The sequence below is a fragment of the Mytilus edulis genome, chromosome 4 (assembly GCF_963676685.1).
Source record: "Mytilus edulis chromosome 4, xbMytEdul2.2, whole genome shotgun sequence".
NCBI classification, from domain to species: Eukaryota; Metazoa; Mollusca; class Bivalvia; order Mytilida; family Mytilidae; genus Mytilus; species Mytilus edulis.
In genome coordinates this window covers 99,195,558-99,221,715 of record NC_092347.1, presented here as the reverse complement: position 1 = coordinate 99,221,715, position 26,158 = coordinate 99,195,558, and the positions used below count along the sequence as shown (strand labels likewise).

The following is a 26,158-nucleotide window of genomic DNA, read 5'->3' as shown; positions in this document are numbered from 1 at the left end:
TTGATTTTTATAGGAAAATCGTGGGATTGGTTTAAACTGCAGAATAAATAAAGCTTGAAATTTCTTATTTTTGGTTCAAACTTGACGTTATGTCTATGTACTTTATGTTGTTTCATTACCATTTTCAAATGTCTGGAACTCGGAAATTAGATCGGTGACCAACTTAAATTTTTCGATTTTTCATTATCTTTCAATAAGTTCTACGTGCATACAATTTCTTTTAAAAATCGCAGGACAAGCCATTTACGTACCTTTTACCTTAATATACGTGTGTTAATCGGTGCACATTTAAAAAAATATCTTTTTCAATTGTATTCATTCATTCATTATTTTTTTTTTTTTCTGTAAATTCATCATCTTCAAACCAAATGACTGTTATAAGTAAAATTATTCTGAAATTTCTTTGTTCTTAAGGACTTATGACATGTTAATCAAAAAGATAATAAATAAATGTAGAAGCATATCTAATGAACCAAATATTTCCCAGCTTATTCTATTTTCTACGATTTTTTTTAACGAAATGATTAGACAGATTATTTTTAGATTGCAATGTATATATACTAAATGTAAACGCACAAGTTCTAAAAAGATCGTAAACGCGAGATGCTCTTAAAAGATCGATTCAATTTTGTGCAAGTGTTAACGGGGTCTATTTAACATACTTTCTGTTTTGATCATGCATCCATAGGCATCTATGCATATCGAAATATTCCGTAATGTTGCTAGAAACTCAGTCTTAGTATACTAATACAGTTGTCATACCGTGATTATGAATGGAACCTAGTCCGACCTCTTTTTCACAAATCAACTATTGATTTTTTTGTCATATGTATTCCTCTTTAATTCTTTATTCCGACAACTTTTAAACACAGGCACGATTATGTTATTTTTTATCTAAAAATTGTGCACCAAGTACATAAATATAAAACTTAGCAAATCGGATCAGACTCGGAGTCGTCAAATACAAAACCTGCAATCATTATGTTAGAAGCGTATATGTTGACTTCTCTAGATGGACTTTGTTTTACACGTATGCGTCCATGTTTACTGTTTTGTTGATGTTTATAAGAAATCTAAATATTATATTCGTGTAAAAATGTTATCGCCGTACACATTCAAAATACGTATGTGCAATTTGCCATATCCATATATAGGTATAGATACATTGAATTTTAATGACATGATTGATGATTTTCGTACTTTCTTAATGATTTGTGGAAATATAAATACAATTATAAACCTACCAGAGAGATTGACTCTAAAGAACAGATAAGTCCATACACGTAGCAAATTATGGATATTAGTATAATATTATAATTTAATTGGCTCAACTTTTTGTCGAGTATCCAGATTTTGTTTCGTTTCTTGACAGTCGTTTTGTGTGTTTTTTGTTGTTAGATTGCTGTTAGTTGACTCTCTTTTTATTCATATATTTTATTATTTGCTGTTTTGTTGTGTGTTTCAGCTACACAAAATTCACAAAATTCACGTAATTAATGTGTATATCCAATTCTGGAACATGTCTATTATATAAAAACAATTTTGATTTTCTTCTTGGCAAATCTACCTATCAAACCGATTGTCACTCTCTCCACGGGTCAAAGAGGAATAACTCTCATTTAAAACGTTTCGGGTTAGCGGAAACCACGACGTCATAAACCGCTGACGGCATAGTACTGTTGCGCTTGTATATGCGCAAAAACAATAGAGGGATTTGTTTTTAAATGACATAATATAAAAAGACGACATTTAAATCATTCACCTTGAGTCCTTCTGTGACATCATTGTCTCTCAGGTTTAAGTCCTGGAGCATCATCTCCAAGTGACGTAACTGATTGTATGCCTGTTCTCGTGTCGTCCATAAATGGCAAATCATATCTATTTCTGATTTTACCCCAGCTTGTTGTTCAAGTTGTGAAGCTATGTGCTTAAAGTCATGATTCTGTGGTGTGAAGAAAAGCAACTTAGATAGTATGATATCAGCATAGTGTATATGTGTGTTATTCTTATTATATCTAAGCAAATTATCAGGACTGCAATTTACAACCAATAGAAAACAGTGAAAAAGGTATAGTTTGTATGTGAGAACAATAAAGATGGGTAATATAAATACAGTGAGATAAATATATAAAATAGTGATTTACTTGATACAAAATTATGGAGTTGTTTTCTATATATGAAAAATTAATATGTATAAATGTGTAAAATATCACCCGCAAGCCACCATGTGAACCTGTTTGGCAAGTGAGGTTTTTTTTAAAATATATAAAAAACATAAATCACCTAAGCTTGATATTATACTTCTGTTCACATAACTAGGAATCCTGTTCCAAGTTAAAATATGCATATCACATTACTTGTAACCTTTAGTATAGAGACTAACCTTTGCAGACTCATGTCTTTAACTAGAATGTGTACTATATGGTATATCATATTTGTGTGAGGTCAATGACTTGTAACCTTTAGTATATAATGACTAACCTTGGCAGACTCATGTCTTTGACTAGAATGTGTACTATATGGTATATCATATTTGTGTGAGGTCAATGAAGTTTCATCAAATGGTACTTGTAACCTCAGCTTCTCATTTTCATTCTTCACATCTTTAGTTTTCTGTTCCAGATTACAGTTTTTATCCTTCTCTCTCTGTAATTGTCTGCTTAATTCTTTTTCTGTGGCCTATTTACAAAACACATGCATGTTATTAACCTTACTCAATATACAATACATTCTACTTTTGTTTTTGTTTTTTATTTTGTTTCTAAATAACAAATGTTTTAACAAAATCTGTGACATCAGGATTATTTTTAATACTTTTCAGGAAAAGGCAAACAACGAAATCCTCTCATTTCATTCATTTACACCTTGTTTTCAAATTAAATTCTACGAAATAAAACTAATCTTCAATAATTAGTTTTTCTGGAGGTGAACTTTAATTAAGATGAACTACCATTTTATTTATTGTGAAGAAGAGAAATATTGCACTACACAAGTAAGATGTTGTATCTCTGACCTGTAGTCTAGCATTCTCTGTTAACAGTTTATCCTCCACAGCCGACAGGTTATTAGCTCTATCTGATCTCTCTTGGTGAAGTCTCTCTTCTGTTACTCGAAGTCTCTTCTCTAATGATTTTATCTGATTTAAAAAAAGAGAAAGTTTAATTAAAATCATCTGGCTGTATACCCCTCCCCATCAAACATCAATCTGGTCAACAATAATGGTAACATTATCATTAAAACTCTTTAGAAGATGTAAAGATCTTTTAACATAATAACATTGCCAATATGGGAAATTAGTCTACAAATATCAATCCCCAAATCTTACCTGCTTATCTACAACAGTATTTCCTCCCCCACTCATATCGACCTGATGTTGGAGTAGATTCTTCATCTCTGTTAACTTGATCACTTGTTGGCTTGTCTCCCTTGATCTCGTCTCTTCTTCATGTAGATGGCGCTCACTCTGTTCTAGTAGTGACTTCACTTTGATCACTTCATCCTAACAAGAAAAATAGGGAATTAAGCTCACTAGGCAGTCTATCTGAACCAATAGTTGTTCAGTCATGTTTGTGTTGGATTTTTGTAGATTGTTGGCAGGGAAGAGGGGAGAACTGAGTGGGGAAGGGGGGGTTGTGGTTAGTGCAGTGTGATCTGTTGTAAAATATTTTTGATATTTCTTACTATCCTTTTATATGTTATAAGTTATTAAAAGTTTCTGAACTTCACCTTTGCATTAAAAATAAAATTTATTTCTAAATCATTGTTGTGTATCCCATTTCTGTATACTAAAAAACTATTGTTCAATTTCATGATTTAATCAAAATGTATGGTGATACTAAAATAATATTTTTTTCAGAATATTTTTTTCTATTATACATTATCCATGGAAAGTTCATATACACCGTGTAGAACGCCACATGCGGGGTGTCGGCTATGTTTGACATGGGGTGGCAATTTTGAAGCGACAAAAAAGTAAGAAGGTAAGTTCAAGCATCAAAATTTCTTATTTCTAGAACTCTCAGTACCATATAATGTATTGCACGGAAGGAACCGCAACATAATCTATTTCCTGAAAGCAGAAGCAGTCGTTTTCAGTGCTCAGTTTTCTCAAACACCTCGCCCTAGTTTTCCGTGTTGCAGATTTTGAGGCTTTATATGCAAATTTCGGTATAAAAAACTACTTTACACAGCCATCCCCCGTATCATTTATATAGAATTGTATTCCTCTCATTGACTTATACCAAATACCAGTTTCTTAGTTAAAATTAATTGGTTTTAAAACTGTTATTCATCAAAATATAAAGTGTCGCTCGGGGTGTCAGATTTTGCGTCGCAAGGGGTAGAGGCTTGTCATAAAAAAATACATATTTGCTTGTAAATTAGTCTTCATATGATACATTTTATTTCAAACACATCTACTTTACCATGACAAAACAAGGATTTTTCATTTTGCCTGTTTTTGGTCTTATAAAATATATGCTTTTGATTTCATTCACATCTACTTTACAATGACAAAATAAAGGTTTTTCATTTTGCCTGTTTTTGGTCTTATAAAACATGTGCTTTTGATTTCATTCATAGTAAAAAAAATGGTTTAAAATATTTAGTTTTCAAGCTGGTAAACGATTTCTTCTCCTTTTCAGTCACTATCATGGTAAAAAAAAGTCAAAGCTATGGCTCAATAAACCAAAACATCACAAAATAGTCCTCAATATAAGATATGCCTGAAGCCTCCACCAGCCAAAATGCATCATAGTTCATCACCAGGTTCATCTAAAAAGCACTCGTGCACGCCGCAAAAATCCATTACTCCTCAAAGAACTAAAAAAGAAAAGAATTAGAACACTCTATCCAATGAAACACTCACCGGCATCTTTTTCAGCGAATGACAACACAACTTCAAGTAATCCTGAAGACGATAATACTACAATTGTCAATGAGAAAACAACGACTTGTACACAATATACAACGGAACAGGTTTACAAGAAAAAATGATTCAAGACAGTTATTTTGTTCGTAATCGCCCAGCTAGAACTATCCGTTTTCTGTTACACATCTATCATATCATATCTACTTTGAAGGTCTACTCTGACTATATACATATCTCTAAACGAACCGAAATTGAATAAAATTTGAAGAATTTGATGTAATCTGTGTTTTTCTAGGTTGAATTTCTGTTACATTTCTGTTCCTATTTGTGTAGGTGTGTTTGAATTAAAAAGTATCAGATAGAGATCGATTTATAAGAAAATGTATTCTTTTTTTTATGATAAGCCTCTACCCCTTGCGACGCAAAATCTGACACCCCGGGCGACACTTTATATTTTGATGAATAAGTTTTAAAACCAATTAATTTTAACTAAGAAACTGGTATTTGGTATAAGTCAATGAGAGGAATACAATTCTATATAAATGATACGGGGGATGGCTGTGTAAAGTAGTTTTTTATACCGAAATTTGCATATAAAGCCTCAAAATCTGCAACACGGAAAACTAGGGCGAGGTGTTTGAGAAAACTGAGCACTGAAAACGACTGCTTCTGCTTTCAGGAAATAGATTATGTTGCGGTTCCTTCCGTGCAATACATCATATGGTACTGAGAGTTCTAGAAATAAGAAATTTTGATGCTTGAACTTACCTTCTTACTTTTTCGCCGCTTCAAAATTGCCACCCCATGTCAAACATAGCCGACACCCCGCAAGTGGCGTTCTACACGGTGATATAGCAACCTATATTTATTGTAGAGATACATTACAAACCTTCAGAGAAGTAACCTCCATCTTGTAAGCTTCCAATGTTTTATTCTTATCATTATTATGTCTAGCCATTTCTACCACACCATTAGCTGTTTGTAATTGCGTCTCTAAGTACATCACCTGTATGTATAAAATAAAGGCAACAGTAGTATACCGCTGTTCAAACTCATAAATCCATGGACAAAAAACAAAATCAGGGTAACAAACTAAAACTGAGGGAAACGCATTAAATATAAGAGGAGAACAACGACACAACACTACAATGTAACACACACAGAAATGGACCAAGCATCAGACAAAATCCCACGAGAATAACAAATATAACATCAAAACCAAATACATGAATTTGGGATAGACAAGTACCGTGACACGTCTTATCGCAATGTGAATTTACACTAAAAAATAAGAGAAAACCAACGACGCAACGTTAAAATGTAACACACACAGAAACAAACTATAATATAACAATGTCCATATTCCTGACTTGGTACAGGACATTTTCAAAGGTAAAAATGGTGGGTTGAACCTGGTTTTGTGGCATGCCAAACCTTGCACTTTAATAGCAATGTTAAATATAACATTGAAATGACAACATAATATTACAGGACTACAATACAAATAAATAGGAGAACGTATTAGACATGATTAATGGATATCAAAAAGCATCATGTTTAAAATTCAATACGCCATAAAAGCGCCTCGTCCAAACAAGACTCACCAGTGACGCCCAGATATAAAAGATAAAACACATTCCTTTACATGTATTTCCTCATTTTTTTCATTGTAAGACACTTATTTTTCTACAATGTATTTTCTTTTTCAAATCATATAGCAATCATTCACCAATATCCTAAAGGTCAACCTCAAATTACAAAAGTATTCCAATTTTCAATTAGAATTAAAAGATACTTGGTATAAAGATTTTAACAAATCACTAGCTAGTATAATGACAACCCATGTTGAAATAAGCATTAAGGCATGGCAAAAACAAATTCTTTCTTAAATGAATTAATTGTTTACTATTGAGAATTAATTCACTTTTTTCTGAACATTTATTTTACCTCCGACTTCAACTGTTCATTTTCGTGAACAAGGGAGGTAACCTTTGACTGTAAATGGTCGGTGTCTTGTGCCATCTGAGATTTACTTTTCCTTTGTACTTCTGAGACTTCCTCATTAACGGACTGCTGTAGTGATTCATACTCAGATTTCGTCTCATTAAGCTCCTCCTCTAAATCGCTGATCTTTGCTACAAAAATTTCAATCATAAATCAGAATACCACTCAATGCATATTAGTTGTACTGTATACCTATGGAAATTATTTGCACATCAGATGCTTAAATTACACATTGTTTTAAAAATCTAATTTGAATAAAAAATACAAGCACTTTAACAATTCCAACAAAGAAACTCTGACAGCATATAATGCATTACCTGTCGCTCGATTGTATTTATCTTTAAACAATTTATTTTCTGTTGTCAGCGTAGATATTTCCAATTGTAACTTCCTGTTCTGGCTTTCCATAAGTTCCTACAACACAAAGTGAAAAACAAACCTTTATTTTTGACAGTTTTTTGTATGACAGTCTTAATATGATACTTTATAATAAGAATTATAAATTATTGCAATTGCTGTACAACGCTTAAAAATGAAAGATTAATTATTGCAGTTATTGTAGAAAATGCTTAATACAAATAATTGTATAACAAGAGGCTGTCACAACGACAGCAAACCGGATTTATTAATATTTATTTGTGTCCGGGCAATATCACAAGAACCATTACTGATGAATGGTGAAAGTGAAAATGGTCAATATCAAATTTGACCTCCATTTTGTCATCAGTATCAACATCTTAAAATTTGAAAAGCTTAGATTGAATGGTTCATGAGTAAATGCAACAACGTGAATGGAAACGCCATTTCACAATCTTACAAGAACCATAACTCCTGAACGGTAAAAGTCAAAATCGTCATTATTGAACTTGACCTCTATTTTGTCATCAGTAACAACATATTAAAATTTGGGAAGCTATGGTAAAACAGTTCATGCCTAAATGCACAGACACAACTGGAAACACCATTTTTCAATCTTTCAAGAACTATAACTCCTGAACGATAACAGTCAAAATCAACATTATTGAACTTGACCTCTATTTTGTCATCAGTAACAACATATTAAAATTTGGGAAGCTTAGGTAGAACAGTTCATGTGTAAATGCACAGACACGACTGGAAACTCCATTTTTCAATCTTTCAAGAACCATAACTCCTGAACGGTAAAAGTCAAAATCGCCATTATTGAACTTGACCTCCATTTTGTCATCAGTAACAACATATTAAAATTTGGAAAGCTTAGGTAGAACAGTTCATGCGTAAATGCACGGACACGACTGGAAACTCCATTTTTCAATCTTTCAAGAACCATAACTCCTGAACGGTAATGTCAAAATCGCCATTATTGAACTTGACCTTCATTTAGTTGTCAGTAACAACATATTAAAATTATGAAAATTACCATTAATGTCATTTGGCAAAATTTTTAACAAAATTTGTTATGAAGGTACCCCCATTACAACCCTCATACAATCTGCAAGTTGAAAGATATTTGCATACATGTAAAAAAATATACCTTGTTAAGTTTGAGAACAGATGAGAAATGTAGATATCACAGATGTTTGTCTCAGAAAAGAAAATTAAACAAAGAAAATTAAACAAAGAAAATTAAACAAGTAGGGAAAGTTACAATAAGGAGGAGATGTGGTATGATTGACAGTTAGACAACCATAGACCAAAGGAAGAGAGGAACTTAACAATTATATGCCATACTAAGGGTTCAACAATGAGCAAACTCGTACAGTACAGTAAGCTATAAAAGGCTATGACTAAATGTAAAACAATTTGAAAAAGAAAAATGAAGAACAAAGTCAAAGAAAAGAAATATGTAATGGTCCTCACTTTGGACAGGTACAAAGAATATGGTGAGGTTACACATGTGTGTAAGGGTGTGACCCTCCACTAACCAGGGAAAGTGATGTAACAGCACAACATAAGAACAAATTATAAAAATCAGTTGGAAAATGCATGCATCATCTTAACTGATCAGATAATCTCTAACCTGATGATTACTTTAGAATGAACACTTCCAAACTGATCAGATAATCTCTTACCTGATGATTACTTTAGGATGAACACTTCCAAGCCTTGAAATCAGAAACTTGCAATTTGAGAAATGTAAAAAATGCAAAAAGATATGATCACTCCACAAACAATGTACATTTAAATTTCATTTTTAACCGGATTTTTGTGACAAAAATGTCGGTTATTGATTTGGGGATGTACGGCAGGTGGGCAGGCGGGCGGCAATCAAATGTTGTCCGTGCATTAACTCATGAACCGTTCAACCAAAGCTTTTAATATCACGATAAAAAAAATCAACTGATTTTGAGGAACCAGATCAAATTCTTTCTAAATGGTAACAGTAAAAGATAGTTATTTGAGATCTCTGAAGAATCAATATAAAGACAATTTTGACGAATCATGGTAAAATTTTAACCAATTTAGGGCTAGCAGTAACCAAAAATGATCGTTTGACGCCTGAGGGTAAAAGGCATTCCTACCCTCTTGTATTTTATAAAATATATTCTTATTTTTGGTTCTTGATTTTTGCAATATGTTTTTATTTACAAATCATTTCTTACTTTTTCCATGAAGAAACTCCTAGAATCAGGTGCACTACTGGTAGGACTCTGTGGCAAGGCTCTCTTTTTCTGTGTACCAGTACTGTAGTGAACCTTAAAATAGAACATCACACAGTAAATACATGTAGAACTTTGAAGACAACAATTAGGTAAGTATGGCTATGCTATATATAGTGAAAATCTTTTCAACCTCAATAAAAACCTAAATCAAAGACTGGACATGATAGCTGTCAATACACATCACTATGGCTCAACACAAAATTATAATATATATATCTTGTATAATCTAGAACTATAGAAAATCAAACAATGAACATCACTTAAATATTATATATTTCCAATATAATGAATGATGAAACAATCAATAGCATTGACTGGGTATTGTTACTGAGTGAGCACAAGCACTTGTAGAGAATGCACAAATGTATTTTTCATCGAGGTAAATCTGAAATGAACAAAAGCATTACACGTTACTCAAAAATCCTGACATAACCATAACAGTGGTCAAATAACTTCATGCACATAATGTATTTGTTTTAAAAGAACCAAAAACAATCAAATATGAACAGAAAATAAATAATGTACCAACAAATAATATACAAACAAAAAACACAATGAATTGAAACAAAACAATCACAACATTCACCTGACAAGAAGTATTCATGATATTATAATTAGAGCAGTTTTAGAATTGAAAATAAATACTTTTGCCACTTAATGTGTAAAAGGAAGTGATGAGAGCATACAATTTCCAAATCTAAAAGAAAACTTATAAAAACAAAATAATTCTTGCCAGCTTTTAAACTAAATATAATAAACAAACAGAAAAAGTTTCAACATTTCCCACCTCTGGGTTTGGGTGATCATCACAGGTGAAGGAGTGAAGTGCATTGGAATATAAATCTGACAGTGAGTTAAGTGCTGACTGTGACGGTGTGCCTGTGTCGGAGTTCAGGAATCGCTGCATCAGATCTGGATATGAAGAATACATGGACCAGAACAGCTGGTTGATTGGAGCTGTATCATCTACAGGTTTGTACATTGGTAGTACGCTTTCTTCTGATGATTTACCACTGCTTGTGCTTTCTTCGGTGAAACTGTTACTTCCAAATGTTAGAAAGCTGGGATTAAATGTTGACAAAGATTCTCTGTACCTTAGTGAATCCAAGCTCAATGGATATGAAGATGAAATATCTGACTCTTTCGGGAAAAGAAGCTTGTTTTTAACTTTTCCATTATATTTTTGTACTTCATCATATTGTATATCATCCATCGCTATAGCATCTGTTGTTTCACCAGAACTAGTGTCTACTGGAACTGTGGCACCACCAGAGGATGAAGAGGAGCTAAGGAGAGGCTCTGTACCCTTGATGTTATAAGCACCATCAGTGTCTTGATCTATCAAACTAGGATGAGAAGAGAAATCACAAAATGATCCAAAAAACTCCGGTTCACTTCTATGTCTCTTGTTAGGATACCCCTCTTCACTTGGCTGCTTCGAGAAATAGGCTGTTATGTCACTGTGTATATGTGATAAAATGGCTTCTCTTTCCCGCTGACTTCTTTTTTCATCTTTAGATTTGTCATTCTCAGTGATGCTTGATGTTTCTGTATCTAAACCACTATCGTTCAAACTCTTGTTGACATCATACTGTGAATTTGAGAGTCGATTTGGTGCAGAAGCAATTCTATGGAAGTAAAGTAATCTTTCGCTGTCATCTTCCGTTGGAGCTGACATCATCGTGTCAGATTGAACCATCTGATCCTTACTTATTGTCTGACCCGAATTTCTAGGTCTATCTACTAACCTTCTATTACTCTGATTTGCTGTCTCAGAAGGTTCTTCTAGTTGAAAACTAGTTTTAGAATCTCCATATCCAAGTTTTTTGGCTATGATGGAAGGTGTAGTACTAGAAAATGATCCGTAGCGTGTGCTTTCTGGTGCCCTGTTCCCATAGTCTCCCTGTCTCACCATTTCAAACACCTCTGAAATAGTTGGTGATCCATAACGAGTGTTTTCTGGTGCTCTGTTACCATGGTGGCCCTGTCTTACCCCTTCAAACAATTCTGAAATAGTTGGTGATCTACATTCTGTCTGTTCCAAACTTCTCTTGCCATTTCTGTTTACCTCAGTTCCTGACGCCATCCTTTCTTCATCCTGTTGATACTGACTAAGACCAACTAATTTTGATGGTGTGGTATATTCCAAAGTACCATAACCAGACTGGTCTTTTCTACATACTCTATCCTCTCTTTCTTCAACCTTCTCTAGAAGTTTAGATGGTGTTGTATAGCTAAAGTCAGAGTGTAAAGATTTTCTTCCATCATGATATCTGAATTCTCTCTCCTTCCTTCTCTCCCTATCTTCCCTTCTCTCTACTTTTTCTAACAGTTTTGAAGGAGTAGTATATAAAATCTGTCCTTTATCATCTATCTTTTCCTTGATGTTTTTGGTGACTAATTTAGAAGGAGCTGTGTTATCTACCACACTAGGTAAAGTTTGTCTCTTAACTCTCACTTGATCTTCATCCAGTACTGTTGATGGAGTCTGGTTGATCATAGGTCTATAGTCTCTCACTTGACCTTCATCCAGTACTGTTGATGGAGTCTTGTCAACCATAGGTCTATTGTCTGCATTTTCCTCTGCATGTTCAGTATTCATATGGGATGGAGTTCTATAGTCCAAAATACCATATCCAGGGAATTCTTCTTTCTTTCTCCTTTTTTCCCTCAATTCAACTTTTTCCAGTAGTTTTGATGGTGTAGTGTGCATTTCCAATAAATCCTTATGACTTCTTGTCTTATTTTGTTCTACAGCTATTTTGGCTTGTGTTTCATACTCCAGTAAACTATACCCAGAGCCAGAGGACATTTCTCTTCTCTCTCTCTTTCTAATGTTTTCAAGCAGTTCTGATGGAGTTGTATATAAAAGTGGTTGTTCCTCAGCCCTCTTTTCTTCGTAAGGTTCTGTAACTAGTTTTGATGGTGTTCTGTACTCCAATACACCATAACCTGGAAATATTTCTCTGTTGGCTCTCTTTTCTCTAGTTTCAACTTTCTCTAGCAACTTTGATGATGTTGGGAACAGATCACTTTCAACCTTTTCCTTCTGTTTTGTCCCTAGTTTTGATGGCGTTGTATAATCTAAAACTCCATAGCCTGGAAATTTGTCCTTTTTCTCTCTTCTTTCTCTTGTTTCCACCTTTTCCAGTAATTTAGATGGAGTGGTAGATATATTTCTGTTTACTTTTGATGGTCCCTGTTTTCCAGACAGCTCTGAAGTATCTAGACTATATCCCAGTTGACCATCAGGAGCAGATAATACCCTATGTAGAGACCCTTTATAACTTTCCTCACAGGAAGCACCTGTTACAGTTGTTATATTAGGACTGCTCATCTGTTCTGGTTTCTTTGGTCTTTCAGCCAGTCTTTTATTACTTGGTTTTGGTGTCAGATCTGCTAGTTCTAACTGGATACTTATACTGGAATCTCCATACCCTGAGTTCTCCTCCATGTTTATATACATCTCACTGGAAAGGGTGTCTGAAGCAGAACCCTCAGAACTACTGGTTCTCTCTGTCAAACAGAAACAACACCATGTTATAATTGTAGTTTAAAATATACTATCTTTGTTTCACTGTATGATTGATCACAAAAGGCATATTATTTTGTTTTCTTTTAAATGCATGTGTCAGGGCTTAAAAATAAAACCAATCAATGATTTTGCAGCTTTTTTATCTTTGTTTCTCTATAAATGATTTATGTCAACTTTTATCTACTATTTGTCAATTTTTTACTAACATATATATTTATATTATATTTTTTATATAATGGAATTCCTTTCACCACATTTGTCCAGTTGACTCATGTCACAGGCATAAAAGGGGGTCATAATACATTTTGTACCAGCATTCAGATGTACATTAATTACATAACATAACCCACAAAAATATATGTTTATTCATTTTACAATCATACTTATCATTTATATGCAAATGGGAGACATTTTTTTCATTCTATATAAATAAATGTATTTTAGTAAAAATTTGACAAATAGTAGATAAACGGTAGAGTATGATCATTGATTTGTTCACACATTATTGTCAATTTTATGGAATTTGATGTGACTGTCTAACAAGTAAGAGGTTTAGCTAGCTATAAAACCAGGTTCAATCCACCATTTTCTACATAAGAAAATGCCTGTACCAAATCAGGAATATGACAGTTGTTATCAATTTGTTTGATGCGTTTGAGCTATTAATATTGTCATTTGATTGGGGACTTTCCTTTTTGAATTTTCCTCTAAGTTCAGTATTTTTGTGATTTTACTTTTCAAATATAGAAACAAAGATAATTACTTTTAAGTCAAAAGAAAGTTACTATTATGCACAAATTAAGAAGAAAAGTGTCAACTTTACCTAAAAAGTAGACCTTGAACATTGAATTCTTATAAGGTAGACCTTACCTTGTCCATGTGGAACATTGAATTTTTAATACGACCAAGTAGACCTTACCTTGTTCCTGTGGAACATTGAATTGTGAGGAAGTAGACCTTAGCTTTTTCCTATGGAACATTAAATTCATATTAAATAGACTTTACCTTGTTGAGCATTGAATTCTAACAGTTCAGATGGAGTTATATTATCCAAAGTTTCAGGGGATGACTGTCTTCTGACTTCCCTTATTTCAACCTGGTTCAGAAGTTCTGTTGAAGTAGGGTGCCCATTATGCTCTGTCACAGACTGTTCTTTTCTTTCTATCATACCCAACTGGGACGCAGCAGTATATTCCATTTCACCATATCCTGGGAATTTCCCTTTTTTCTCCCTTCTTTCACGAATTTCAACTTTTTCCAGTAGCTTAGAAGGTGTAGTGTAACTCAAATTAGATGCAGCAGCTGCTGCCTGTCTTTCCATTCCAAGCCTAGAAGGTGTAGTATAACTTGAAGTGGACTCTTGTTTTTCCATTCCAAGTTTTGAAGGTGCAGTATATTCTAATTCGCCATACCCTGGAAATTTGTCTTTGTTCCTTCGACCTTCACGGATTTCAACTTTCTCCAGTAATTTAGAAGGTGTAGTATAACTCAAAGTAGACTCTTGTTTTTCCATTCCCAGTTTGGAAGGTGAGGTATAGTCTATTTCGCCATACCCTGGAAATTTGTCTTTGCTCCTTCGACCTTCACGGATTTCTACTTTCTCCAGTAATTCGGAAGGTGTAATATAACTGAAAATTGAGTCACGTTTTTCCATTCCCAGCTTGGAAGGTGTGGTATATTCTATTTCACCATACCCTGGAAACTTCTCCTTACTACTTCTGGCTCTGCCTTCCCGGATTTCAACTTTCTCAAGTAATTTAGAAGGTGTAGTATAACTTAAAGTAGAGTCTTGTTTCTCCATTCCCAGCTTGGAAGGTGTGGTATATTCTATTTCGCCATACCCTGGAAATTTGTCTTTGCTCCTTCGACCTTCACGGATTTCTACTTTCTCCAGTAATTTGGAAGGTGTTGTATAACTGAAAATAGAGTCTTGTCTTTCCATTCCAACCATAGATGGTGTGGCATAACTCAAAGTAGACTCATATTTTTCAATTTCCTGATCAGAAGGCGTTGTATAACTCATAGCTGACTCATATTTTTCAACTTCCACCTCAGAAGGTGAAGTATTACTCAAAGTAGACTCTTGTTTTTCCATTCCCAACTTGGAAGGGGTTGTATATTCTATTTCACCATACCCTGGAAATTTCTCTTTACTACTTCGACCTTCATGCATTTCTACTTTCTCCAGTAATTTTGAAGGAGTGGTATAACTTAATGTCGATCCTGATATGTTTGTACCATGACCTGTCACATCTACATGAACTTCTCCTATTCTACTCCCTTTTTCTCCATCATCATGAACAAGTTGTCTCACTTCTCCTTGCTCTTCCCTGTTCTCCAGTGGGTGTGGTGATGGGATGTAGGTCAATGGTGAAGGAACTACAGGGGTATATTTCTGCTTACGACTTTCTATAAAGTCCACTATACTTCTAACTGATCCTGTATCATTTGTTCTGACTGATTCTTGACCATCGTCAATACTTTCTTCTACAGCTTTATGTTCAGAATCTTCTTTTTCTTCTTCATCAGCCTCTCTCTGGTCTGTGGTTGTCACATGACTTCCTGTCATTCTAGATTCCTCCTCTTGAACCTTCAACACCTCCAGAAAGTCCACTACAGATGTAAAGTCATGATGTGGATCATATCCCACATGACTGTCATGTGATCTATACTTTCTATCCTCTCTAAATCTAATTGGTTGTCCACCTTTTGGTTCTGAGTAGCTTCTTGGTAAAATGTCATTTTTCTCATTCCTGCCTGTTTGTTTTTGCATGTTGTCAGTATAATGACTTGGTTTAATTCTCAATTGATCTGATGAATTCTTATGAATAGACAATTTATCAACAGCACCTTTCTGGAATTCTTCTGGAACTTTGTCTTCCTTTAAAGCCTCTTCCTGTTCAATGGTGTCATGTTCTTTATGTTTTGACTCAACAGTTTCCTTGAACACTTTCTCCTGATATTGAACCACTTTTATCTGTGAGGGAACAGGTTCTTGGTGGGGACTTGTCTGAGGTTCTTTTCCTTTCACAAAGTCAACTGTTTCCTTTCTGTTTGACAAATCCTGCTCATTTTCTTGACTTGTGTGTTTGAGTTTTCTTTTGAGCAGTTCTGATGGTTTGGTAAAATACTGTCTAACACTATCGACAGTCTTCAAAGGATTAAGTTCTGTTTCTCTCAGTTTACCTGATGAAGCTTTCCTCAACATGGGCTGATCAAGGTTGCTGCTCTTACTCTTGGTATGTTCAGATATTGATCTCCTTTCCCTGCCAGGGATTGATTCAGTTGATGTATTGTCCGATCCCTCACTAGCTTCAATGACCTGACTGGTAGCTGTGTGGTACATTGTTTTATCATCAGATTGGTGTGTTTCTTCCATGTTTTGCTCACTATTTTGATCTTGCAAGTTGTCAGCTAGGTCAAAGTTGAAGACCTTCTTATCTTGTGGAATAGGTGAAGATGAAAACAACGGTTCAGAACCAATGAATGAGAAATCACTAGAGACATCTACTGGATCAACTCTACTTTCTCTTCTGGTCAATTCAGGGGGCTGTTCATAGTATACACAAAATTAGGATATTTTGAAACCATATGTATATGAATATCAATTAATGTTTTTTCACCTGCCTCAATGATAAAAATATATATTTTAAATTGTGTCCATCAACAATCTTTCATTTACTCCAGATCTATTTCTAAGATAAATTATGTTTAAAGTTTCAGGTACAGATATAAACAATTATGGGCCTATGTAGGCATACCATGAATAAAAGATTATGGCAAAGAAACCTCAATGAGACAGCAACCCTCAAAAATTTTAAAACTTAATCCAGACAAATATACTGTTAATAATGATTGACAAGTGTTCGGACCATATTTTAAGCTCTACAACACCAATTGGTGAATGAATTTAACCAAAACCATTTAACATATCTCTACACTCATTTTTTGCCTTTCCTATTGCTATTCAGTTGGCCTGTAACCTTGCCAACAATCTTACCTTTAACCCACCAGAAGCTGACATGTCAGGCAGGGAACCATAATGGTCACTCTTTTGTATTCCTGATGATGTTTTAGAAATATCAGGTTCTGAAATTACAAATAGCAACTTTGTACTCTATCTTTATGACATGGATGTACTTTCTGCATATACGCTATACCTTAACTCAAATGTCATGGTGAAACAATAAAAGGGTTGTAACACAGAAGCTAATATTTTATGTCTCTGAGAATATGCCAAGTCAGTTGACAGGATATCCTACCTGATGGTGCCGGACTATTCTTGTTATAGATTCATTCATTTTTTTCAAGTTGTTTAGATCTTACAGTCATTTGTGATATACACTGACTGACAGTATATTTCCTTGTTTGCGACCGTGATAATGTTTTTGGGTCATTGTTTTTTTTAAGATGTCAATAAAGAATACAAGATGCTGAATTTTTATGTTGTCTGCTTCAAATCTTAAGTTGTTGGTTTAAACCCCAAAGTTTTTATTTAGAACAGTAGCAAGAGTTGTGTTATTAAGAGAGCAATCATACATTGTCTCCAAATAAACATGCTATTTGTACTAGACTTGAAACAGGATAAAAAGAACAGATCATCACATTCTACCTGTTTCTATGCCTTGTACAAATAAATGTTGTACTTAGACATGTATACTTATCATTTATATATCAAGCAATTACATAAATTTTCTCCTACAAAAATTTTTCTGTCTCCATGGCATTAGACAAGTATAATTGATTTGAAATGTCTTAGTAACGTGTACATGTACCTGTAGAAGAATATTTAGGCTTCTGTTCACTCATTGTTCTTCTTTTTAACGACGGCTCCCCTAAAAATAAAAATACATTGTATATGCAAAACTGTATAAGACATAATCAGTAAATTATAAAATAGGTAAAATTGATAAAAAAAAAATCAGGTAGATATTTCATGTATGTAATACCATAACTGCTTTTAATCTTGACCATTGACCCTGCATTCTCAGCACAGAAAGGCTGGTGCATTTATGTCTATTTGCCATACCAGATTGTTTTAAGACAATGTATTCTATCCAAGGTTTCCTGGTTATAGTTGGATATACTATATATATAATAGATCAATTATTATAAAGTACCACAAAGACTGCAAAATGCTCTAGGCAATGAAAAAAAATTTCTACCCTTCTTGAATATGTGTGAAGAAAAGAAGCACAAATGCTAGTAAAGAGATAACCAATTTGTCAAAGATGTCATCTAAAGTTATCAGGAGTTTAGGCTTTTATGAGTAGATCAAAATAATGTATTCAATTCAATTGATTATTTTTAGTTCGCTAATGGATAGGCCTTGTATTTTTCATAAAATGTTAGCTTTGCAAAATTACACCCCTCAAGGTACTACATATATGAAATAATGTGGAATGTGTCTCTATGGGACACAGATGTTTCCTCCGCTTGCATATCATATAAAGTTATAAAGGGACATAACTGAAGAATGGTAAAAGTGATGCTTATCAAATTTGTACTTGATCTGAGTTTTGTGGAAATAAGTATTGCGTATAAGTTTCATTAACTTTCGTTGAGGCAAACTTAAGTTAGAGAACGGAAAGGGGGCATAACTATAAACAATAAAAGTGACGCCCCCAAAATCAAATTCAAAGCTGATCTGTAGTTTGTGCTAATACATGTAAGCATTGTGTACTAGTTTCATAACATTTGATTGAGGCTAACTCAAGTTAGAGAATGGAAACAAATAATTCAGCAATATTTTTCAGTGGTAAAGGGGCATGTAACTCAAGAACATTTGTAAAAGTGACATCATCAAAATTCAAACTTGATCTGCATTTAGTGCTAATAAGCATTGTGTATAAGTTTCATAACATTTGGTTGAGGTAAACTAAAGTTAGAGAACAGAAACAAACTTTTGTTAACAGGGCCTTTTATAGCTGACTATGCGGTATGGGCTTTGCTCATTGTTAAAGGCCGTACGATGACCTATAGTTGTTAATGTCTGTGTCATGTTGGTCTCTTGTGGACAGTTGTCTCATTGGCAATCATACCACATCTTCTTTTTTATATTTGGGACGAACAAACATACGTATGGATGTTTAGAAGGACAAGAGTAAAACTTAATGCTCCCTCCTCTACAATATACATGTTACTAAGGAAAACATGGTCATATTCGTATCATATCCATGTTGGCTTACAGTTACTACAATTTTTAGTGCAACATATCCACATGTTTATTCAGTTATTGCCTACATAAATGTATAAATTACCATGAATGTCTTCTTCTTTCTCTGGTATACTGTAAAGTCTGAACGTTCCGGGGGAGGAATCTCTATGTGATGACTGTGAAGGACATTCTTTCTGTGTATTTATTTGTCTAGGGGGTAGCTGTGGCTTTTGATTGGCTAGTTTAGGTCTTGGTAGCTGTCTTGGAATCAATGGAGGTGGGCGGCGATTTTTTAAGTATGATGTGACTCCACTGAAAGAAGGTGGTCTCTGATTACCTTTTTTGTTCTTCAGGGGCAAAATTCTGAAATATAAAATGTAAAGTTAAAAATTTCTAGAACAAAAAATTCACCAATTTCTTCTAACCATAAATCACAACTATGTTGATCTTTGTAACAAAAGTAACCCAGGATTTAGAAGCTGCAGATCTGTAGCACTTAGGTCCTTATGTAGTTATGATATTTTTTTTTTACTATTTGCGACCCATAGGAACTATAGCTCTTATTGTATTATGAATAACATTATGATGCAATTCTCTCATCACACTGTTAAATCCTTAGCCGAGCAGTGTGTAAAATGTAATTCATAATACAATGCACTATAATTATTAACTATTGTTTTGCTTGAGAATTTTGTCAATCAAGATAATTATCAAATACCATAACTGTTAATGCATATATACGCACACACATATATATACATGATATATATAATTAATATATATCATTTTGTGTAAATGTATTTATTATATTACCCTGTATCCATGTTTTCAGGTAAATCTTCTTCACAATAATCAAAATAATAAAAATTAGAACCCATCTTTTATTTGACTATAATCTAGGAATTCAAAAACTTCCAGTACAAATAATTCCAAACAGCTGAAATACACTTTGTCATTCACTTTGCCTTTAGATACATGTTTATACATTTTTGTAACATTTTATTCCAATGCACTGTCGATACCGGTAGTCGGAAAAGTTCACAGAATTCATGCACTGAATCAACAGGTCAGACATTTTTCAGTTTGGAAATGAAATATTATAATCCTTTTTAATTAAGGTCAAATATATATATTTAAAGTCACTTTAGGTTATCCAATTGAGTATGAAATGTTATGGACCATTTAACCATTAAAGTGAAACTAAGTTCAAAATACCTTTAGAAATTAACGAATTGCAATGCTCATATTTTAATGTTTATTATGAAGTTAAAACCATAAATTGTGAGTTTCTAATTAGATATAAGTAAGACCTAGACAGTAACCAGACAAATTCATTACAATCATGATAATAGATTTTCATTAAATTCTGATTCTACATTAGAAAGCTTAACCTTTAAAAGTTTTAATCTGGAAATTTAAAGAGGATAAAATCATTAAGTGTGAAAATTGATTAGTTATAGGTAATTATGTCTTGACAACTTTTTAAATGTTTCAACTACTTTGCCCACATAACAGTTCACAATATATGTTCAATGACCTACAGCCATATCCATGATATATGTGTCTAGAGATAACTCCAATACAAACTCAGTTTACATGTACATACAATTAAAATAAATCAAAAAAATTCATAAACAAAACAGAAAAATCACATATTTTATATAATTTTTCAATCTTAAAATATTAAAGATTTTGAGTGATGCTGACAGTTATAAAAAGGTCAGCAAATCTTTACAATTATCTATTAATTTTATAAAGAAACCTTTGTGATTCATACCATGAAACAAGAACTGAAATACATGTACATGTAGGCTAGCATAACAAAGTCTTAAAACCCATGCAGGTAGTATTATGGGTTGACCAGTAAGCTTAAAAGCTTAACTCCTAATGAAATTTAATCTGTGTTATTAAACTAAATAAAGTGTAAAATAGATTAAGGTTCAATATTAAAATTCAGCTTTTAAAATAAATGTGCAAACATGATTCGTAAAATGGACATTGACCATGTTGACAAAGATGAATTGTGTTTATGAGCATGTGAATAGATATCTCTAGGAATATCACAAAATTAAAAGTGTTTTTAAAATAACAGTGATGTGATATAAAAAGAAATCTGTGCTTGAAACTTAAATATGAGAAGATATTGTATGTACATGTATATGTGTTCTATTTCAAATGAGGATAAATATATATACAATGTATATATTCAATTTCAAATCAGGTTTTGTATTATTATTTTTTTTCAAATAAAGAATGGTGTACATGTATGGTATCCAGATAATAATTCCTTATTATGGTTGTTAAATATTTATTATTAAAAAAAAATTCTGATGAGATGTTCATCTTTTGATTAGTAAACAAAGTCATGTCTGCTCTTCCAATAAAACATGTGAAGGATTGATGAACTTGATATCATAATTCAATTTGAAATATCTGTTGTATTTTTAATAATGTTAGAGAAAAACATGGACAAATTTGAGATACATGTACATATTGTAGTTGCTCTCACTGAAGTTCAATATATCTTTTAACAAAAAAGTAAGTGTCTTTTAATATCAAACACAATACAGTTACAAGGGAGGTAATAATGGCTCTATTACAAAATGTATTTTTACTTGACATCATAATGCGTCATATATATTTATGTGGAAATATGTACATGATGTATTTGACCACAAATTTTTATCAACAGCTTAAAAAGGAGGTGGGGATTTATTTAACATGTTTACATTACTTTTGGAATAATTATGCATAACTCGAATAATTCAGCGCCCTCTTTCCACTAATTTTTTCAAGGAAATGGAGTGATGGTAATCATGGTAATATAAGACTGGATTAATCAGGTTAAATTATGTAGGAAGATTGTAAAAGGTTTCTAAGAACACTGTGGTACCTTCTATTACTGTTTAAGGGTAATGTTGAGTGCCACAAACTACTTTCATTTATCCATAAAACATTTGTAAAAAAATATCTGAGTGCTGAAGGTCACAGGTTCAATTCTGACTCTGAAGCTAAAAAAATTCAATCCATGTACATCAGAAGGGTGATTTTCACCCTCCCACACACCTCTCTGGTTCCTAGACCAGTTTTAAACTTTGATGGCCTCCATAAAGTTGTACTTAACTTTGACCTCGAAATCTGGAAAGCTACAGGGGCTATCTCTTTGGTTTATCTGTTCAAGCTCAAGCTGAGCAGACTAGTGGTTCTTCCTTAGTACTTACTTCAATAAGAGACTTTTCCCAGTGTCCTAGCACCCCCTTTGAGTTGGGTTGGGGATTGTCCAAGTACATTTAAATGTTAGTGACACCACCTTTAATCCCATGGATTCCACTGAACCCTTGCAGATCTTAAGGGTGTTCCCAATAAGGGAGGGATTAGAGGGGGTCGGAGGAGTCATGATCCCGAAATTCCGGGCTTAAAAACATTAAATCCTGAGGTCCCAAATTTAAATCTGACATCCCAAAATCAAAATTCAAAGAAAAAAAATCCTGGATCCCGAAAGGATCAATCCAAAAATCCAGAGATTAAAAACACCCGACGTCCTGAAAAAAAGGTCCTGCCCTCCCCCCCCCTTCCCCTTTATACATTCATCACATTAAATAAAATTTATAAAACAAAATAATTACACTTACTTATTGACCAAAAAACACAAAACTGTGAAGTTATTGTTTACTCTGAATCCTCCAAAGAAGATAATATCTAATATTCTTACCTCTCAGACATTTGCAACTACAATTGCATCTCATAGCTATTAATTAGAGCAGACTTGTAAACCAATATTTAAAATGGAATTGTAAGTTAGAAATTCTAGGTAATCTGTTGAATATGAAACATGCAACAATCTGTAAAGTTCCTTTATTACATGGCAAAGAAATCGATTACCTGATACATCCCCAAACAAATCATCAAAATCCAATAAAGTATTCAGCAACAATCATAAAATATTCATGTTCCATCTGGTTCTATAAAATATTTTGATAGGTCGAATGTGAAATATTATGCAAAGGGTACTAATTTGGTTGACTGTCAATATATGTTAAATTAAACAGAAACTCGTGACTTTAGTAAGGTCTTACATGATAAAAGTGACCGTTTATCAGGAAATTGTCATATAAATACGACTTGTGAAGTCCGAGTGTTCGTCCATGTTGAATCATGTAAACAAAAAATAATGTTAACGTAAATCGATGAATTTACGACATCTGTCTTCATAAACAATATGAAAAACAAATGTTAACGAAATATTGTTGTAAGATTAACTTAAAACCCTTTGTTAAGAGCTTTCAAATAATTTATAAAACAAAAGTGAAACAATCAAATTGGCTAATTTGACACGGTTTTACGACTACTTAAAGATAAAAGTACATATGACCTTAAGTAGCTATGTATATGTTATATCAGAGACATATAATTCATATATAGCTGGAATCAGGATATAGACATTATGATAATATATATGCATGTAATTTTGAAATAATTTGTCCCAAAGTCGTACATTTTGATTTTTTTAATAATAATTTATCAGCGGAGACATCAATGATTTGTATACTAGTTACTCCGTGAGACTACTATAACACAGTTATGTGTAGTAGTCTCCGAGTTACTATACAAATCATTGGAGACATGTATATCCAGTTGACAGTGACAATACTCAATAGACATATTCATTATAAATCCCACATATCTAGACGAAGCTTAAGTCTACTTATAATTTTCCAACTTTAATAAATCATAGTAATTTAATGTCAATCTTCTTTGTCTGTTTTTATCATTTGTCACACAAGTTACAGACATTTGAATGTTCTGTTATAGCAAGACTTTGCATTTAGTTCTATGATAACGAACAGTGCAATCACTGAAAGCTGCAGTCGACCTTAAAGTTTATAATTTGTAACCTAAATTATCACCTTAGAATAAAATTATGACTATAAACAATAAACTTGGTGATTGCAAGATATTAGTCTGTTTCCCGGTCGAGATTGAAATTCTCGACAATACTTGTAAATTCTGAAGGCATACTAAACATTTACGGAGGGGACCAACCTAGCTAGATATATACACACATTGTCCAGGGGCGGATCCAGCCATTTTAAAAAGGGGGCAAACCCAGGACAAAAAGGGGGGGGGGGGCAACTATATGTCCCCATTCAAATGCATTGATCGTCCAAAAAAAGAGGGGTTCCAACCCCCGGACCCCTGGATCCGTCACTGTTGTCATAAGAGTAGTAATTCCTGTTTTATAAAATTGCTGGAAAAAGTAAAAAGTCGAGGAATATCAAATGCATATAGAAGTTAACGTGTTCTTGCAGAACATGACATTCTTCAAACAAAGGGTATCCAATTGAACGTTCTTCTTCTTCTTCTTCCAGGTAAGGAACCGGATTCAAAGCTGAATGTTAATGGATCGGCGCGAAAACTTTACGCAGTGTCGGGCAACACAGAAAGATTTCTCTTGGCCATTTACAAATAACATTTAAAAAGTTCGCAAAAAATGTACAATTAAAATTATTTTCAACTGTTTTTTCCTACTTCAGGGCAGCTCTGAATCCCTCAACGGTGTTGGTCGCTGTAACTGTTGTTGGTAGGTTGCTCCAGTCCCTGATTGTCATCGTGAAGAAAGATTGGCCTTAGGTGTATGTACTTGTTCTTTCTCGGAAGAAGCGGTTTTTACTTTTGGTCCGGTTATCATTCGGGGTTAAATATTGGTGACGGTCTATATCTATAAGTTCATGCTGGATCTTGAATAGCATGCATAATCTGTTTGTTTTCCTCCGTTCTTCGAGGCTTTCCCACTTTAGATTATTTACCATATTTGTGACACAGCCAGGTGTTCGGTCTGTGTAGTTGTTATTCACATTCATATTGCAACGATGCTGTTTATAATTTTTCAGCGGCAGAGCGAACTTCAATCGTGTAAGCAAGGGATGAGCAACATGACTTTTGCCACGAGTGGAGCAGGATCTGCTGTTGGAAGCACTTGAAATTACGTTTTTTTTGGTGGGGTTCGTGTTGCCGCTCAGTCTTTATTTTCTATTATGTGTTTTATGGTTTGTCCTTTGGTCCTTTTATGGTGTTTTTTCGCCATGGCATTGTCAATTTGATTTCGACTTATGTACTTGAATATCCCTTTGGTATCTTTCGTCGCTCTCCATGCACATATTCAAGATATCATACTATTGTATTTGCAAGGGTCAGTTTAGGGTTATGAATCTTTGGCTTATTTACAAAAAGTCGACATACTAGAGTAGATGACCTAAGGGGTCACCTAACACTTTAATATATCCATATATGAAATTAAGTACACTAAATCAATTAAACATACATTTCCTTATCTATTGCAAAAAATTTGAAAATTATAGAAAACAACTATTTAATAAACTAAATTTTAATTCACAAGATCTGTGCCTTGAAAACTTGAAAACTTACTATATTGTCTTGGAAAGCAGTTAAAGATGACTATATCTCTTTTACAAACGGAAAAAATAACACTTTTCTTGCGGCAAACTGTAGTATACTTTGATCTAGAATGGCCGGGTGAGCAGTGAAGATCGAAAGAAGTGCAAAGACCGACGTTAAATAAGAGTTGTAAACCACTGTTACATGTTCTGAACAACAAACGGACATCAACTTTGCCAAAGAAATCATAAAATTAGGTTAACTTACCACCGAAAACCGATGATATCGAACGTCAAAACATACAACTATCCATGACGTCACCTGTAGTGTATTATAATGTCGCCATCGGCGGGAAAGCATTTCAGACGAATTCCATCGTTTCAAGGAATAATAAATGGCCGTAATTCCGAAATTCCGTCATTCCGTCATTCCACAACAAACCATTATACAGAGTTTTTTTCTCAATGCCTTCAGATATTGGGCTGATTTTTTGTATGTGAGTTAACCATGATGAGTTACAGATCAAGTTAAAGTTTTGTTCCTCTCCGCTAATT

At 33.5% G+C, this 26,158-nt stretch overlaps 1 protein-coding gene across 2 annotated transcripts in view; it reads right to left on the bottom strand.

The window, feature by feature from the left end:
• LOC139521251 (uncharacterized) overlaps positions 1 to 25,946 on the bottom strand; it is a 61,167-nt gene extending 35,221 nt beyond the window's left edge. Inside the window, exons 1-14 of one of the 2 annotated variants that reach the window (XM_071314716.1) lie at positions 25,872 to 25,946; positions 19,312 to 19,571; positions 17,827 to 17,886; positions 17,052 to 17,140; positions 14,057 to 16,601; positions 10,304 to 13,032; positions 9,457 to 9,549; positions 7,192 to 7,288; positions 6,818 to 7,005; positions 5,760 to 5,876; positions 3,326 to 3,499; positions 3,014 to 3,136; positions 2,482 to 2,679; positions 1,763 to 1,942 (exon numbers count right to left, since the gene is read on the bottom strand). In XM_071314716.1, the coding sequence (XP_071170817.1) occupies positions 1,763 to 1,942; positions 2,482 to 2,679; positions 3,014 to 3,136; positions 3,326 to 3,499; positions 5,760 to 5,876; positions 6,818 to 7,005; positions 7,192 to 7,288; positions 9,457 to 9,549; positions 10,304 to 13,032; positions 14,057 to 16,601; positions 17,052 to 17,140; positions 17,827 to 17,860 (6,567 nt within the window). In that variant the 5' untranslated portion in view covers positions 17,861 to 17,886; positions 19,312 to 19,571; positions 25,872 to 25,946. Of the gene's footprint in view, positions 1 to 1,762; positions 1,943 to 2,481; positions 2,680 to 3,013; positions 3,137 to 3,325; positions 3,500 to 5,759; positions 5,877 to 6,817; positions 7,006 to 7,191; positions 7,289 to 9,456; positions 9,550 to 10,303; positions 13,033 to 14,056; positions 16,602 to 17,051; positions 17,141 to 17,826; positions 17,887 to 19,311; positions 19,572 to 23,284; positions 23,378 to 25,871 lie in introns of those variants that run through there. The other variant, XM_071314717.1, reaches the window with a different exon arrangement.
• Between the last annotated feature and the right edge of the window lie 212 nt (positions 25,947 to 26,158).